Source organism: Malus sylvestris, chromosome 16, assembly GCF_916048215.2.
Source record: "Malus sylvestris chromosome 16, drMalSylv7.2, whole genome shotgun sequence".
In the NCBI taxonomy this organism is placed as follows: domain Eukaryota; kingdom Viridiplantae; phylum Streptophyta; class Magnoliopsida; order Rosales; family Rosaceae; genus Malus; species Malus sylvestris.
In genome coordinates, this window is record NC_062275.1 from 9,695,359 (window position 1) to 9,713,245 (window position 17,887).

The 17,887-nt window shown below is 35.5% G+C and overlaps 2 protein-coding genes across 2 annotated transcripts; both read left to right on the top strand.

The window, feature by feature from the left end:
- The first annotated feature begins 5,475 nt into the window (after positions 1 to 5,475).
- LOC126606584 (uncharacterized) lies at positions 5,476 to 8,397 on the top strand. The gene is made up of 2 exons (XM_050273981.1): positions 5,476 to 5,651; positions 6,479 to 8,397. The coding sequence occupies exons 1-2, from the start codon at positions 5,607 to 5,609 to the stop codon at positions 8,123 to 8,125; spliced, it is 1,692 nt and encodes a 563-aa protein (XP_050129938.1). The 5' UTR covers positions 5,476 to 5,606; the 3' UTR covers positions 8,126 to 8,397.
- A 7,907-nt stretch (positions 8,398 to 16,304) lies between these two features.
- On the top strand, positions 16,305 to 17,625 carry LOC126606588 (auxin-responsive protein IAA31-like). The gene is made up of 4 exons (XM_050273982.1): positions 16,305 to 16,655; positions 16,817 to 17,028; positions 17,156 to 17,252; positions 17,416 to 17,625. The coding sequence occupies exons 1-4, from the start codon at positions 16,417 to 16,419 to the stop codon at positions 17,468 to 17,470; spliced, it is 603 nt and encodes a 200-aa protein (XP_050129939.1). The 5' UTR covers positions 16,305 to 16,416; the 3' UTR covers positions 17,471 to 17,625.
- Positions 17,626 to 17,887: the final 262 nt, after the last annotated feature.

A 17,887-nucleotide genomic window follows, 5' to 3' on the forward strand; every position in this document is an offset into this window, starting at 1 on the left:
CTTCGTGGGATGTATGGGCACACGAGAAAGGATAAGATTGGGAATGAGGATATCCGAGGTTTGGACATGTGCAAAGAAGGCCTACTGACGCTCCGGTTCGAAAATGTGACTACGGGACAGTGGTTCAAGGCCGAAGGGGTAGAGGAAGACCTAGGAAAACTTTGGAAGAGACCCTAAGAAAAGACTTGATTTTGGATCTAACGGAGGACATGACACAAAACCGAGCGCAATGGCGTTCTAGGATTCATATAGCCGACCCCACTTAGTGGAAAAAGGCTTTGTTGTTGTTGTTGTTGTATGTGTATATATAATTATGGAATTTATTATGTGTCGTAAGTAGTGTGTGTGTGTGTTTAGATGAGTTGATAGAGTTGGGAGTAAAAGGAAGGGTTTGGATGAGGAGCGAACACGTTGATGTAAAGACAGCCGCGCGACAAACTTCCCCCTAAACAACACGCAACCAACCATTGTCATTGAGTAAAGCTGTTTTTAGTGTACTAGCTACTTCAATAATATATAAAGACATGGTTCTTTTGTAAGTAAAATACTATAGTTACACTCTTTTTAACCTCTCACGTTTCAAGTTTAATTTTAGCGCATATTTATCGTTTAAAGATGATGTAAGAGGCTAAAATGAGCGTGTTTAAATCTTCTTCCATTCATTTTTATAATTGCTCAGTCTTTAGATTTCCTTTCAAGAATTATTCATGCATAAAAAGTCGAATTAATCATGAATATTTCACTTAACAATTTCATTATCCTCATTTTCATTTTAGTTGTATCCAATAAATTGTGTTACTTCATATTTTTGTAAACGATCATACAATTTTGAATCTCGTTATTTTTTTATGATGATATTTTTTAAGAAGTATAGATAGTTTTTATCATTGAACAACATTGCGGGATATATAAATCCTAAGAAGATGTGTGCATTCTTGTCTTATAACAAAAACAGTTTCTTGCAAGTAGTGGATTGCACTGATAGATAGAGCACTCTTCAGCTCATTACGTTTTGAGTTCAAACACTTCATCCTTCCCTTAGAGTAATCACATCTTTCCCTTTCAAGCTTCAGCCAACCATGTCACTCATCCATTAATCAAGCCAAGTCAAAAAGTTGGAATGCTTGCTTGCTTGCTTTCCACTATCAAGTTTCTCACTTTACAGACCGGCTTGTAAAAAAGACCATGAATTCAACCAGCTCCGAAAATACTATTCTCGCATCATGTCCTGCCCCTTGCTGCCTTGCATACTACAGTCCATTTGTTCTTGCATTTCCTACATACTTCGACACTATATCACATGAAATTGAATGTGGATGCAAGTTGGGCTGCTGCCACTGGTAATGGGCATGCTGGGGTTATAGCAAGAAACGATGATGGCTTGTTTGTGGCGGCGAGAAAGTTGAAGATCAAGGCGCCGAGTGCTGCAGCAGCGGAGGCACTGGCAATTTTATACGGCTGCGAACTTGCCAGTTCGATGGGTATGGAAAGGATTATTGTTGAGTCTGACTCGAAGGAAAATTTTTCTTGCTTGTTGGATGCCTCAATAACTGGCAGCTGGGAGGCCTTTCCTACATTGGTCAAAATCATGCGGTTTGGGGAGTCCTTTCAGGCTTGTTGCTAGTCTTGGGTTCCAAGATCGGCCAACATGGCGGCGGGTCGGTTGGCATCGAAAAGCAATACGGAGATGAGCGATTCCACTTGAGTTAACCGACCTCCATCTTCGTTCATGTTCTAAACAATGATGGGTTACCTTGTCCTTCCTAATTTCTTGTAATTTGTAGTGAAGGGGGCGACATTTTAGCTTTTGTTGCAGCGTCTTTTACCTTTGTACCCTCCTTCATTACCTTATTTATGTCTTTATTTTCCTGTTGCTTGCCACTCTGTGGGCTTCCTTTGTACTCTTGGCTTTTGCTCTGGTTATAAAAATCTCCAATTCACCATAAAAAAAAAATAAAAAAAAAACACTAAAGACATTATTTTTGCAGTCTATTTTTCTCCTCTGCACTTCTTTTTTTCTCTTTTTATATTTTTTAGCCTTTGAATGGAGTATAAATAATAAGAAAAACGATTGAAGAGAACATATGAATGTAAGAGAAGAAACCGAGAATGTGAAAATCACTTACTGAACAACATATCTGACTTCAAATGGGCCTAATAAGCATTTTCATGTATCTAATTCTGGGCCTCAATCTTATACTGAGATCCTTAATGAATAATATTATCAATTGGACCGTACTCGTAAGTCTTATGGGATTGGGTTATTTGGAAAAACTGAAATGAATTTGCAATGGCCCCATGTATGGACAGCCAGAGAAGTTGTGTTTCAACTATGCGCTTACTTTGAGAGCTAGTTTGAGATCTAGCTATGACATAAAATATCGATGATATCGGAAATATCGGTGGTCTAAAAATATAAAAATTTCGATGAAAATATCGGGATATTATCAATATCGATAAAAATTGAATAAAAACCACTGAAATTGTAAGAAAAACTTGGAAATTTTTATTGAAACTTTGGAAAATGTTTATTTAGTCAATTATCTATTAGTTTATCAAAAACAATTAGAAGGAAATGCATTACATGATGGATTTAACTGATTTAAGTTGATTATACAACGAGCTGACAAACACTGTGAGTGTAGAAAATATGTAGTAATTAATGAACAAAAGATTAAACACACCATAATCATTTATATATGATGATTTACTACAATATTTTACACTTTATACATTGCATGATAAGATACATGAGTTATTTAGTACCACATAAAGTTCCTATGAGGTTCAAAATTTTCACTATCTTCATCATCTCTATGTGTAGAGTAAGTTTATTGTGAAGAGTATTCATCAAATGATAAATCCCCAAAATAGTTTTGCATGTAATTGTTAACATGTCACTCATATAAATATAAATATGTTAGCATATTATCACTAAAACATAAGTGATATATGGTGGTTACGGTGTTGGAGGAGTAAAATAGGAGGGGTTCAAATCCCATTTGTGTTTTTTATTTTCTACTTTTTTTCCTTTTTTTTTTCTTTTTTTTCTTTTTTTTTCTTCCTTCCTTTACATCAATATTTTTGATATTTTAGCGATATTAAACCGATATTTTGACAAAATATTGCTGAAGTGTGAGCGAAATTATCGACATCGATATTTTCCGATATTATCATCGATATTTGTACGATATGTACATGGATATGTTCCAAAATATCCGTGATTTGAAAAAACCAAAATATCCTCGACATTTCGTCGATATTATCGATATTTCAAACTATGGATCTAACTAGGGCAACATGATTCATGACCATATCGACGCCATGCCAGATTACCAGACGTGGAATTCAGCCAAAATGGAGAAAACTTACCTATCACGTGACCAGATATGAGACACAAGGAGAGAGAGAGGGTATTGAAGTCATTGCATCTAATTCTTCCTCGCCAACATGGATAACACTAGAGAGAACTTGTCATACAAGTGGAGATAAAGTTTTTCGCGCTGCAAACACAAGAAGATATATCGCGGGTAAGACATAAGATTTTCTCGTGACATTGACCAAACATGTTTGCCAATTGTCATGACAACTGGACGAGAGCCTTTCCAAGTTACCAATTGCAAAGGGGAACTTGTTGTAGTATTGACCACAATGTGACCATAATACAAGGTGGTACATCATGTGTTACTATACAAAAAGTGGGATATGTGTGTTAAAAAGTTAATAACTTAAAACACAAAATTTCCCATCATTTATATATAAATATGTGATGTACCATCCGTGTTCCGATCACAACGAAAAATTTCTCGTCCACTAGAGTGACTCTCCAAGTCTAAACCCTAAGGTACAGGTAGGTCAATATTAATTAAGAAAAGCTTAATCACTTGCATTTCTTATGGGCAATTGTAAAATGTGGTCATAATATAAGATAGATATAAAAGCAATTAAAGGCCAGGAGGGGGTGAGTGGTCCATGCATTCTAAAATTTGTTGAGAAAACAAAAGGTGCATGGAGGGGGATCTGTCTCTCCACATGCCCTTGGGTCAGTTCAACGCGGGGTTTCTTGGCCCTACCCGGCTTTCCGTCTATCCCCTTCCTTACTCACACAAGCTTTTGGACTATGCTTTTATATCCATCCTCTCCTCTCCTCTCATTCCTCACTCCCAAACAATAATATGTGCACTAATGTTTTGCATGTTTTCTTCTCTCATGTCGTATTCAATTTAAGTCGTGGGGGAAAGCACACTCAGATTTTCTTGATTTTATATATTAATCATACTAGAATAATGTTAAATGTCATAAGCTTAAATTAACTTATTGCAATCATATCTTTCTCGCTCATTACATGATCAGTCTCAAAATGAAAGAGAAACACATAATTAATAATTGAGTACATACTCCCCAAATCCTCACATTTATTTAGAACGCTAAAACTTGAGTCTTGATCCACTCATTTTCCTCATATTTATTTGGAATACAAAAAATTGAGTCTTATCCATGCATCCCTGAATACAACCAGCTTCATAATAAGTCGGTTGATTTGTTTATCTGTTCATAGCTAGGCTGGCAAGTGGCAAGCCAATGAACAACTTCACATTCTATGTTGCAGATGAATATTTGGATGCTTTCAACTCAAAAGATGGTTGTTGATTAACACTTTATCAGATATATTATTTAATCTGAAACACTTAAGTTCGATCATTCTTTCTGAAGGCAACTAATTAAACATTTGAAAAATAGTACTTTGAGGAGGGGGTGGGGTGGGGCTTGTGGGTGGGTTGATTGGTTGATGATTTTAGTGTAGCACGTTTGTATATTGGTATTTGGCATGCACGTATGAATCGCTCTTTTAAATATTATAGAGACTTTCTTGGTTTATTGCGTGTAGAAGTCAATTTTCTTTATTTGTAAATTACAATTGTTACATCTGTAAAAGTAACTTATAAATGGTGATTTTCTTTATTAGAAGAAATAACGCCTTATATATAAAGAGCCGAACATTTTCTTAGGGGTGTGTGTGATATTTACACACCATTTTTTCCTTCTTCTACACCTTTTTGGTTTTCAGCCGTTGGATCGGATGAATTGAAGAAGTTCAACAGACATAAATTAACAAGGGGTGTGAGAGAAGTAAAAAAGGGTGTGTGGATAGCACACCCCTTTTCTTATAGATACACCTGAAATACCAAATCTCAAAACGGGATTTGTTCGTGCCACCATGTATACATAGAAGAAGGGATATTGAATGTTTAAAATATTACTCTTTTATGAAAGATCATATATGCTTATTTTAAAATTAAAAATTTTAATACATTGAGGGTGGAAGGAATGAGTTGTCTTTTGGGATTAATCTGTTAATACAATCCTATACTAGTAATAGCATATATTAATTTCCCTGCATACATCATACATGCCATGACGAACTCATGTGGCCATCTCTCTGTCAAGTGCTTTTCTAAATATATAGTATACATGCTCTTTATCCTTTCTTCAGTCATTTCTCTTTGCCTCTCTGTTTCTTCAAACTCAAATTCCAAAGCAAAAGCACTTATTGCAAAGGAAAAGCACTTCTCCTTCTTTTTCTTCTTGATTCTCCTCCCATAGCCATGTCTACTGAGGCTGCTGTAGTACCTGTGCCTGCTGATGATCAGGTAAACCTGCTTAAATTCCACAACTTAATTTGCTAGCTCTTTCTTTAATTAGATGTTGTCACCTCCCTATATGGATACCTTGTCACGACTTCACTTCAGTCACAAGCCAGTCCTTTGGTCCCTCAAATGAAAATTCTTGTAGAATCGAGTTCTATGTTTACATAGTTTTGTTTGCGATTCTCTGTGGTTTCAGTTGTTAATTAGTGGTGAAAACATCTTGAACTTTTGCTTTAAAGCTGTATGAAGACCACCACCCTTCCACAACATATAAACATATATGATTGTATAGTGATATTTGGATGCTTAGGGGTAATAATTACGTGTTTATATCTAGGGAATTTGGGTTCTTTGGTTTATCATTTTTGGCAGTTCAATTGCTCATCATCTTCAACTGATGTAAAATCCACTGGTCTATCTTCACACATTGTTTTCTCCTTAAGCACCCTTTCTTCACCTGTTGATTCTCTTTTGATTTATTCAATTTGACGGGTAGTAAAATAGAGAGAAGTTTATGGGGCATGGGGGAAAAAGGTTGCAGAAATCACTGCCCTAAATAATCGATAAGTGTGTGATTCCACTACTAATAATATTGAAACCTTTTGTACTAAAATTTCACACCTAATGTGCTAGTAGTGGTAATATACAAGTCAGAAATAATATCAGCGTGATTTGGGACCCTTGATTTGTCTCTCTCTGAAATCTTCGACACCAAATTCATCATTAACTAAGGTTGTAGAAACAGTGTTTCTTAGATATGCTTGATGTTGTTTTACCATCTGTTATTCTGATTTAAAATTAGTTGCTGAGATCATTTTGAGTTATGGCAGCCTATTGTGGAAAAAGTTCATGAACAAACACATGAGGTTAAGGAGAGTGATAGTTCTCCTCCACCCAAACCTGATGAGAAAAAGGATGCAAAGGAAGATCTTGCAGCAGAGAACTCTGTTGGTTCAGAGGTCTCTACAACCAAGGTTGAAGAAACACCAGTGGATAACGAGAACCAGACCGGGACTCCTGTCGTTGTTGAGGCTGAGAAGGTTGATGATGTTCCAGCCGAAGTAGTCTCGGAAGAGATGGAAAGTTCTGATAAGGAGCCAGAGCAATCATCCACAAAAGAATCAGCTAGTGAAACAGTTGAAGCAGTTGAAAATGTACCAGTGGGGAAACCGGCAGCAGAGTCGGTTGAAGATAATCCGGTTGAGAAAATAGAAAGCGAAGCAGTTGAGAAAGAAGCAGAGAAGGCAGAAGCTGTTGAAGCAAATGAGAAGTCAGCTAGTGAAAAAGCAGAAGCAGTTGAGAAAGAAGTGGATGAGAAGTCGTCTAGAGAAGAAGCTGAAGAAGTGGATGAGAAAAAGCCAGTGGAGAATGTAGCATTTGAGGAAGTTGAGAAAGAAGCAGAGAAGGATGAAACTATTGAAGCAGTTGAGAAAGAAGACAAAAAGACGGAAGCAATTGAAGAAGCAGATGAGCAAAAGCCAGTGGAGAATGTAGCAACTGAAGAAGTTGAGAAAGAAGCAGATGAGCAAAAGCCAGTGGAGATTGTAGCAACTGAAGAAGTTGAGAAAGAAGCAGAGAAGGATCAAACTATAAAGGTAGTTGGGAAAGAACCCGAAAAGGCCGAAGCAATTGAAGCAGCTGATGATGAGAAGAAACCAGACATCGAAGCAGTTGAGAAACAGATAGATGATGAGAAGCCAAGGGCTGAAGCTTCTGAGGCTAATACCTCAACTGAAGAAGCAGCTGGTCAGTCGGTGGAGGCGCCTTCTGAAATGCCTCTTGTCAAAGATTCAGACACTGTAAGTGTAGTGGAGGGCAAGCAACATGAACAGCTAAAAGATTTATTAGAGATGGAGAGAAATGTTGAGAAGGAACTCAAGACTGAAGAAAATGCTGCCACCGCTAGCTCTGCCTCAACCATTGAGGAAGCACAAAAGAATGAAAAAGAAGCCGAGAAAGATACTGCAGTTCCTGATGTACAAAAGCCAGTTGCTGAGAACACCGAAAAAGAAGCAGGCGAAAATGCTGCAGAGAAGGATGAGGAGAAGAAGATTGTGAAAACAGAACAAGAAACTGAAGAGAATGTTGAGAAGACTGATGAAAATGCTGCACAAGTTACCGATAGAGATTTAGTCGAGGCGAAAGAGGTAGCATCGGAGAAAGAAGAGGAGTACAAGGATATTAAAGAGAATGAAGTTGTTTTTGCGCCTTCTTCTGCCATTGTTGAACCCGAAAGTAAGTTGGAGAAAACCGAAGAAGCGAAAACTGAGACGGCTGCCGAGAGACTTGAGGCCTCCAAAGAGGAGGCGAAGCAAGATGTTTCAGTAAAAGCACAAAAGCAGTCAGGTGGGATCCTTTCGAAGGTGAAGCAGTCCATTGTGAAGGTGAAGAAAGCGATTATTGGGAAATCTCCAAGCTCAAAAGTGCTTTCCCCGGCACCAGAAGTCAAAGCAGATGAACAAGTCAGTGTCAAGTAGTTCTTTTGGGCTGGAGAATGATAGTTTTAATGGATTTTTATTCACTGTGTAGTTGGTTTTTTTGGCATTTCCTCATGAGGGCAGAGACCATGCGTTTTGCTTTGTGTGGGATTTGCAATGATTTTTTTTTCTTTTTTTCTTTTAGTTCTTTTGGGCAGGAAAAAAGATAATTTTTATTGATTTTTATTACTTATGGTTGTTTTGGTGAGTCTTTTATGTGAAATGTAATTGAACATTATATTGATTGGTATGTTACATTTTTAAAGTTGTAATTATTTGTAGCTCACATCAACTACATTAGTTATAGTCTGTTTTTTGACGAGAAATAACACATTGTGACATAGTATAGTCAATTAAGGAAAATCAAACGATAACCTTAAGGCATCATGATTTATAATCCACCATCAAGTCATAATAAATAATAATATAAATAACAAAATCAAAGTAAAGATAAAACTATTTTACAAACTACCTCTACCTTTAGCGTGGTTAAGAACCCTAATTGAAAGCAACATACAAAAAATAACAAAACTTTAAAAAATACCCTCAAAACTCAACGTTTTAAACTAGTAGACAATATCCTTAAAAGCCGTATATCATAAAAAGTAGCATATTTGACTCTTCTTGCTATTCTCCTTGAATTAGCGTACCATGGATCTATATTAAGAGAGTAATTTACATGACAAGACTACACTATTCTTGTGAAGTTTATGACAAAGTCTTCTCATATCAAAGCTTTAGAACCTAAATTTACAAAAGATCTTGTTTCTATCATTATTAAACATTAGCCTTCACACACACGCTCACGCGCGTGTATAAGGCATTTTTTGAATCACAGCATGCCATGCGTGACTTACACGTTTTAAATGTATTTATATACGTAAATTGACAAAATGAAAATTAAATATTTGAAGTAAATGAATAATTTTCGATCATGCTAGAACAAATCCTTCATAAACCAATTAAAATCGCTGAATTAACATAATAAAATCGGTTTCTATAAAATTTATATTAGGAATAGAGAAAATAATATTTAATAAACAATTAATTGAATTACATTATTGTTAGCCTATTGTGAGTCTAAGTCCACTTCCTTCCCCTTAGTATAGATAATATTATTTGTTAAAAAAAAATCATTTGACAATTAATTTAATCACATTATTATCCGTGTGCGAAAATTTTTTTTTATAAAAAAAAAATGATCATTTGACAACTAATTGAATCATATTATTATACGCGTGCCAGAGACTTTTTTATAACCGGCACTATGCACCTCTTAATTAAAGATTGAGAAATAATATTTAATAAACAACCGTGTGCAAAATGCATTTTTTGAATCACAGCGTGCTATCCATGATTTATACATTTTAAATGTTTTTGTCATTTGTTTATTATTTTCTCTCTTCCCTTTCATTTTTTTTATTATTTTATCTCTTCCCACTTATATTTTTATTATATTTTATGATAGCCAAATTACCAAATTACCCTTACTACATTAAATTTTGCTGTTGTATTTTTTGTGGTTGAGGGGCATTTTGGTCCAAATATTGGCTGCATGTGATGTGCACTGTTCATCCCAGTGATGACAAAATTATTTAAAAATAAATTTACCAAATTACCCTTGGATTATTTTATGCATTCATATTTCATGCTTTGAAATTTTTTTTGCCGAGGGGTATTTTCGTCCAATTATTTTGTCAAAGCCGGTGACACCAAAGTTTTGTCCGTATGCTGTGACCCAAAACCACGGTTTTGCACTGTGCATCACTGTGCACTTTTCCATTGGCTTTCTTGTATAGAAGATACACAACCTTTCTATTTGATCACATGTATTTTGAACAACTTCTTAACCGGGCCACATTGAAAGTAATCCTAAGAATAGGGTTGTAAATGAGTTGAGCCAAACTGTAAATCACCGACACAAGCTGCTGATAGGTTTTACGAGCCGAGCATATGAAAGTTCAAGTTTGGCTTCTTTCTTATAAAGCCAAATTAAGCTTAGCTTATTTCTTATTTCTTTTACGAACTGAACTTCAACAAGTGAAAGACGAGCTAAACCCGCAAGAGTGCTGATAAATTCACCCCATTATCTTATTTTTTCCACCCACATTTTAGTATAAATTTTAATGTCAATTTTACCCTCTTGTAAAATGACATGTAAGGACCAAGACAAAAATATACTGCAGATTGCCAATTTCCTTATGCCCACTGCACATTGTAAAACTATAACACACTTGAGGTTTCACTTCAGTTGCATACCCAATCAACAATGGGCTGCATGTATTTATAACAACTTCAGGATTACAATGGAAGTTTGAAAACCCTAAATACAAGCAGTTTTCAAAAATACAAATAGAAGCGTAAAGATTACAAACCGAACTTTGCGTACAACAAATATTTGAAATACAAAACCCTAGAAACTAGGAGTATCAGAAAAGGATAAGAGTTTGATGAATATCACAACTCCTCAAAACTCGGCAAGCACGCTGGACCTTGACTTCGTCTAACACACATTGCCGGATAGCCCATTTCCTTATGCCCATTCACCATCTTTGTAAAAGAAAAAAAAAAATCTTCTCTCTTTCAATTTAATTATTGTGCATTTCTGGGACGAAATCAACAAGTATTTATACTTCCATTTTTTCTTTCTCCAAAACCCAAATTACAGGGATCTAATCAAATACGAACCAACCGATCATATATCACCCATCACTGCTTCATAACATCCATGGCTTTAAACTCTCCGTCCTCACAGCCCCTTCTTTGGTTCTAATCCCAACCCAAACCTCACCTCCCTTCTCTGTCATTTTCCTTCTTTCTAAAACCTTAAATACATAACCCACCCATTGAATTCCATTGCAATCTGCAATACTTGAAATTCATAGGAAAAATAAAATATCTAGACTATGCAGGGGACAAGAAGATGGGTGATGAGGCAATTTTGCTGCCATGGTGGTGTTCCGATGGTTGGGGGACTTGGGTTAGGTGTTGGGAGTTGGTGTGGCACTCCAGCAGAGTAGAGGCGTCGAGGGCTGAAATCACATTAGGGTATTTTAGGAATGTTGGTGGGTGAGAAAAGAGTGTTTTCTTCTTTTAACACATTTGGTGGATGAAAAAAATAAAATAGGATGAGAAAATAAGAAAATGAGGTGGGCGTAGTAGCACTCACCTGCAAACTAGAACTATTTCGTGCGCATTTACAACCATATCCAAAAACACATTGAGCTTTCTTTGTGAATTGGGCTAAAAGCCTAAAATGAGTTCTACTTGGGCTGACCCCAGGTTAGGTGAGGTGAGCTGAGCTGTTGAGAACTGCAAATCCTTTTTTTTTTCTTTGGGTCCAAACCCGATTCATGTTTTTTTCTTAATGCACTAAACATCAATTAGTTTTCACATTTCCCATTTTACTTATACACATTGATCGAGGAGTTTCAAGAATTTAAGCATAGGGCTGCCACCCCAACTGAGAGGAACAAAAAGAAAGTAAACTAAGTTAAAAGTAATAGGATTACATATGCAAGTTTTGCCAGTTAGACGATAAATATTTTCACTGTTATACACTTGAGTTTGAATTTCAAACTTTTAAATTAAAATAATTCAGAATATATAACGTCCTGTCATAATTGGGAGGAATAGGAGCGATGATATAGTTGTGATTTGTAGAATAAATCAGGAAAAGGTCTCCTGACAAAGAATATATGCATTAAGAAAACACACAAAGCAAAGGCTAGAAAAGGGATCGTGTTCATGCCCCCACTCCAGCGATGCAGTAAGTAAATCAGCCACGGGAAGGAGACATTGCGTAGGTGGGGCAACTCAACTCAAATAATACCTTGCTATATTTGACCGAGAACGAGAAGGAGGACTAGAAAAAGAAGTGAGATTAAGCTCTATATATATCTAGATTAGTAGGAATTGGGGTGATTAAATGAATAATTAGCAATGACATAAAACACACTGAATACAGCTTGGAATTGGACGAGAGAATAAAGTTGCAAAGAAAAGAGAGGGATTCTTCGGTGCCTCAGTTGCCCATGCATGACCTTTATTGGGTTTATAAATTGTGGGAGCTTAAAGAAGAAAAGAAATGGATAAGAAAATGACATTTTGTAGGTGACTATGGGGGCAGTGGTAATTAGATGTTGGGAGCTTTGGCAAAGGCCAGCTTGGAACAAATTGAAAGCGAGTGAGTAGCTACCTCTCTATATATGATGAGCTGCTCGAAAATACTTGGCTCTTTATATATAAAAAAAAATTATTAATTTTTCTTGCAAAAAAATAAAAAAGAATCATTAATTTTCATTACTAACGAATCTCAACTTGGTACGTTTTTTGGTTTTAGTTAATATATATACGGTGAGTTGCCATGGTATATGGAATTTAAAAGCGTTTTTCATATAGAAGCACTTAACTCCTTCTATATTTATAAATGAGTCGAATCACAATTAGACATTTATTCTTTTAGTATCTTTTTAGTGATCGGTTGTATATATGTATCATACTGTGATTAACCGTTAATAAGAAATGCAAAAGCCAAGCAATATTAACATAAAATATGTATGTATTTATATATTTATTATATGTATACACTATAGACGTATGTATGCTTGAGATGTACACAAAGTGATTAACATGAAGATCAATGTCATTGAAGTAAGATAAAGATATGTATGGCAGAAGCACTGTGCCAGACCGAAGCAACATAGGGGGAACAACCTTTTCTCATACCCCTCCTTGTTTGCTACAACCCCAAATCTTCTATCCCTCACTCACTCTTCCTTTGGACCCTAAACCTTTCTTCAGGACCAAGCTTGCCTACCTGTCCCCCACCCACCCCAAAACAAATAAACAAATTAAATTTAGGTGCCCTTTACTTGCCAAAACCATCCCAAATTTGAAGGGGGAAGGGGGTTTTTGGGGCGTGTGAATCTAACTCCACTCGTTTTTGAGATCCAGACTTGCACTTCCCGTCTGTGACATGTATGATGCAAACAATTTAATACATTTAGATAAACTGTGACTTTGTGAATGATTTCCTTGGTCGCATCAATAAATAACCTATGACTTACATAAAAAGAAGATCACATTGTTGGATTGTTGGAGCAAAACAAGATATATAATTGAACTGTTTTTTTTTAACGTGTGACAGATTTGCTCAAACCAAGTAAGAACGATTGTTGGAAATATGTTAGGTCGTTGATAATGATGATGCATATATGGTCATTGCATATATGTACATGTACATATATAAAAATCTGGAAGGAGCTGTGCTAACGTCAATCATGCATGCATGATACTATCATAGTCTTTCATGTGTGTAGCAACTGTGGAGCCTTCAAGTGCTGGCGTAACACATGATTGGCGCTTACATGCACTCTATTTGTTTCGAGATTGTACATCTTAAATAAAGTTCTAGTGCTCAAATGAGTAATTTCTAGACCGTAGCTTAGGTTATATGAATTATGTTAATTGAATACTCATCCACAATAATAAAAGAAAATCTCATGAGTATGAACAATTAGGTCACGGCCGGCACCTCTCAAATTAATGGGATGATTACAAAAACATGACAACTGGTCATGCATGTGTGAGGGCTAAAATTGAAACAAGGATTTGTGGAAGCATGTATTGATCTTAAAATAATTAATTTAAATATGTTACTCGTTTCACATAACAAATCCTATATTCTTCTGCACGTGTATTAGATGCTCATGTAGTGCATGTATTTCTGCATTAGTTTTGCAAACGAGAGAGAGAGAGAGAGAGAGAGAGAGAGAGAGAGAGAGAGAGAGGGAGAAAGTGGTGGGTTTATAGGCGTTGAGTGCGGAATTTAGTTGATTGCATGTTTGATAAAGTTGGGTTCATGTCTTGGCTTTTGAGAGACGTAGTCTTGGTCTCTTGGATTAGTTCAAAAGTCTTTGAACTCAAGCAATTTATCAAACACCTCAATCGAACCTCCTACGACTTTTGAACTTTTTATAACTTTAAAACCTTCATGTTCCGCCTTTGCCTCCCCTCGTCCCCTCTCTCACTCTTTTTGCTTTAATCTCCCCTTAACCTTATCTTTTACCTCTTGCATTATTACACCAACCGATACCAAATGGCACACGTGTCGCTCTAATAAAATAGAATCTAATACAATAATATCATCAAACATCTGACTATTATCATGCGTACATATGACGTTGATATTAATGAGTTTTTTGAATCTACAAAATTTCATATTTCATATATCAAAATGTTTAATTAGTCAAGAAAAATTTTAGGTTCAATTTTATGTTAAATAATATGTCACGTGAGAAATATAATTAAAGGTGCCAACAAGAAATTAGTATTGAAGGGGGTAGATTTTGTCTGATGGGTGGGAAAGCAATCACTTCACTTTATTATACACATAATACATATATTAAGTAACTAATTTGTTGTTATCATTACTAATATCTTACAGAATTTTTAGGGTGGCTCATCACCATGAGCCTATGCCTGAGAAGGAGTAATGTGAAGGGAACAAGGTATGTGCATGGCCGCTGAAGGCTGTCCCAAAAGATCTGTTAATCCTATATTAACAAAATTATATATTTACTATGTGTGTTTAATCATAAAATAAAATATGATTAGTAACAAATCGTAAAAGATAATTTAAAAATAAAAAAAAGGGAGAAAAAGGGCAAGAAGGCAGATCAGCTGCTCTCCAAAGACGAGATTGTTACTTTATTAACTGTTTGTTTGTCTCCACTAGGCACTAAGCAAACTGCCTTTGCTTCCTCATCTTTCCTTCATATTGTTCTTATATTCTTATTTCTTATAAAGGGCTAGGGTTCTTAGAGAATAAAGAAACAGTTGTCTGCCCCACCCTTGGTTTGGTTGGTCCATTGTGTCTGGATAAAGCTCTAGATTAATATTTTATAAGCTCTTAAATTTGTTTAACATAGTTTCTAAAACACAATTATTATTGAGAAGGGAGACATTAACCAATCCAAGTATGTCTAAGTTGTCTCTATGGCCCTATATATGGATGTCATCATTTAACTATAAAAGATTATTGCATGGTATTGAAACACTGTCACATGATATAATAAGTTAATATGTAGTATACAACGATTTTATATTTGGATACAATTGTTTTATACTCCCCTTTCAGTATTACCTTGAATTAGTTGTACCTATTCATTATTTGATCTTCGGACTCTATTAGCATATAGGCGTTTTTATGTTGAAACTGCTTAAGAAAATACAGTTTATTACTTAAAAAAAAAAGAGTAACACACAATGATTTCTCAATCCGATCGACACCCTTCTTTCTAAACCTTCTGTAAAACGAGCATCTAGGACCTAGAGCTGCATTAAAGAGAAAAAAAAAAAAAAAAAAAAAAACTCTAAAAATTACTCTCTGTCATTCACTTATGAACTCACAACCGTACAGCAGAAAGAGCCCCTGCAGCCGTTGAATTGAACATTTCTCCTTAACAGCAAACTGAGTAGCACACATGAATTAATTAAAAGCCTCTGTATGTATATTCAATTTGATTGGGGGCTTTCAAAAAATTGTACAATCTGGAAGTGGGACATTGAATGTGATTAAATTAACATTTTATCTACTCTCCAACTTTATAATCAAGGAGGGCCTGCATGCAATTTGATTGCCAAGCATGCATGGTTAATTACACAGAAACATGACCAGAAATAAAAAAGAAAAATGGGAAAAGATTTCACCTTTGGGGAAGATGGTCAGTAAATTACCAGGACCAGAATAAATAGATAGACAAGTATTATATGTTAGGTAAAAGGAGATTAAATATTTGATTCCTTTAAGTTAATTGAATACTTGATAACTTTTTCCACCTGTTAGAGCCTGAGTAGGTTATTTGGTTTTAAATAAAAATTTAATTTAGGTACCAAACTATTTGGTATATTTTTAGGCGAAAAATTAATGTATGAATGTTTCACCACGGTCATTCGCAAAATATTTCTCACAAAGACATAAGATTATCATATTATGGATTTATTAACTTAACATTGGCTTCATATGATGTGAGAGTTGTCCAAATTAGGCATTGAATTTTTTTTTTAATTGGAGAAATGAATCCACGTGGGATAGGTTGCATGGACATGGTGGGCCACCCTTGTAACAAAATATATCAAACTGACTAGTCTTTTGTTTGGGATTTGACTACATCTCTTTTCCGGTGTCGTTGTGTGTGTATATATATTATGCACATAGATTCACGGCCTGAGATAGCGGCTTTTTATGCATTTTCACTTTGAAGTTTCTCAACACATCTGAGTAGAAAATGGGAAGAAAAGCTGCAGCTTATTCATCATCTTCTTCAATAGATAGCAGCAACCATCCTGATCATCATCTTCCTAGCCCTACTGCCTCATCATCTTCTTCCTCTCTTTCTCGGAAAATCAATGGAAATTACTGCAATAGCCTCAGCATCACCAGAACAGATTTGAGCACTGATCTGAGACTTGGCCTCAGCATCTCTCCTTCTCATCACAGTGACTTGTCTTCCACTTCAACCCCAAGGTATGTATGAAAAACCACCATTCTATTTTTTTCCTTTTCTGACGAGCAAAAAGTCCTCATCTCGGTTGGCTTTTGTGGTTTACACACACACACATATATATATAAACTAATATTTAACTATGTATATATGTTATGACTGAAAGTTGATGACATTTTTTCAGGGAGCAAGCACTGATAAACTGGCCACCAATCAAATCTATCTTGAGGAGCACACTTGCAGGGAGAGGAGCAGACAACAGGCGTCATCCCTCCTTATTTGTGAAGGTCTACCTGGAGGGCGTTCCAATTGGTAGAAAATTGAATTTGTTTGACCATGATGGTTATTCCGCTTTGATTTCATCTCTTTGCCTCATGTTCAAGACCACCATTCTATGTAAGTTCATTTTTTTTTTCTAAAATTAAAAAACTTATTATAGGACCACCTGTTTATGAGATCAAATCATATTTGGGTTTGCTTTTTATTTATGTATTTTAATTTGGGCACTATTTTTTGGGAGCAGGTCCCGAGAATAATCATTTTCATTTGGACAAATATCATGTGTTAACTTACGAAGATCAAGAAGGGGACTGGATGCTAGTTGGAGATGTGCCTTGGGAGTAAGTACGCATAACCCTAGGACTGCTAGTTTGGTAACCAAATAACGAAATGGTTATCCAATAGGCGTTTAGTAACTCTATTTCCATTACCAACCTCTCCTCCATTTTTCATAATACTTGTGTCCTAACATTGTGTTTCTCATATTTTGGCTTTGAAACACAGGATATTCTTGACCACAGTGAAAAGGATGAAGATCACCAGAGCAGACAGATGTTAGTTGAATTATATTTTGGTCATTCTTAGATAAATATTTTTTGTCTTAGTGGTGGTTTATAACTTCTTACTCAAAAGAAATCAGATTTAATACATATTTTGGCTAAAGCCAATCTTGTGTACATTATCACATATATAACAGTTGCATTTTCTTTTCTTTTTTCATAATTATTAAAAGAGGAGAGAAAGTTTGAAACTATTACAACCCACATCAAATTAAAAAAAGAAAAGAAAGTTTGAAACTATTATAACAGTTGCATTTTCTTTTCTTTTTTCATAATCTTATTTAAGCCAAATTAGTACACCCGTGTCATAACAGTTGTATTTTTGTACTTGTATTTCTCGGAAGCATCTTCAAAATCCACATCAAACCCACTTATTCCAGAAGTAAAAGTGAAGGAAAACATGGGGCTTTTGAAAT

What these genes read in the sequence shown, in the direction of transcription:
- LOC126606584 (XM_050273981.1), top strand. Translation starts at nt 5,607, where the DNA reads ATGTCTACTGAGGCTGCTGTAGTACCTGTGCCTGCTGATGATCAG. An exon ending in CTGTGCCTGCTGATGATCAG is followed by an intron (nt 5,652 to 6,478) that starts GTAAACCTGCTT and finishes GAGTTATGGCAG; the next exon opens with CCTATTGTGGAAAAAGTTCA.
- LOC126606588 (XM_050273982.1), top strand. Translation starts at nt 16,417, where the DNA reads ATGGGAAGAAAAGCTGCAGCTTATTCATCATCTTCTTCAATAGATAGC. An exon ending in GTTCAAGACCACCATTCTAT is followed by an intron (nt 17,029 to 17,155) that starts GTAAGTTCATTT and finishes TTTTGGGAGCAG; the next exon opens with GTCCCGAGAATAATCATTTT. An exon ending in GTTGGAGATGTGCCTTGGGA is followed by an intron (nt 17,253 to 17,415) that starts GTAAGTACGCAT and finishes TTTGAAACACAG; the next exon opens with GATATTCTTGACCACAGTGA.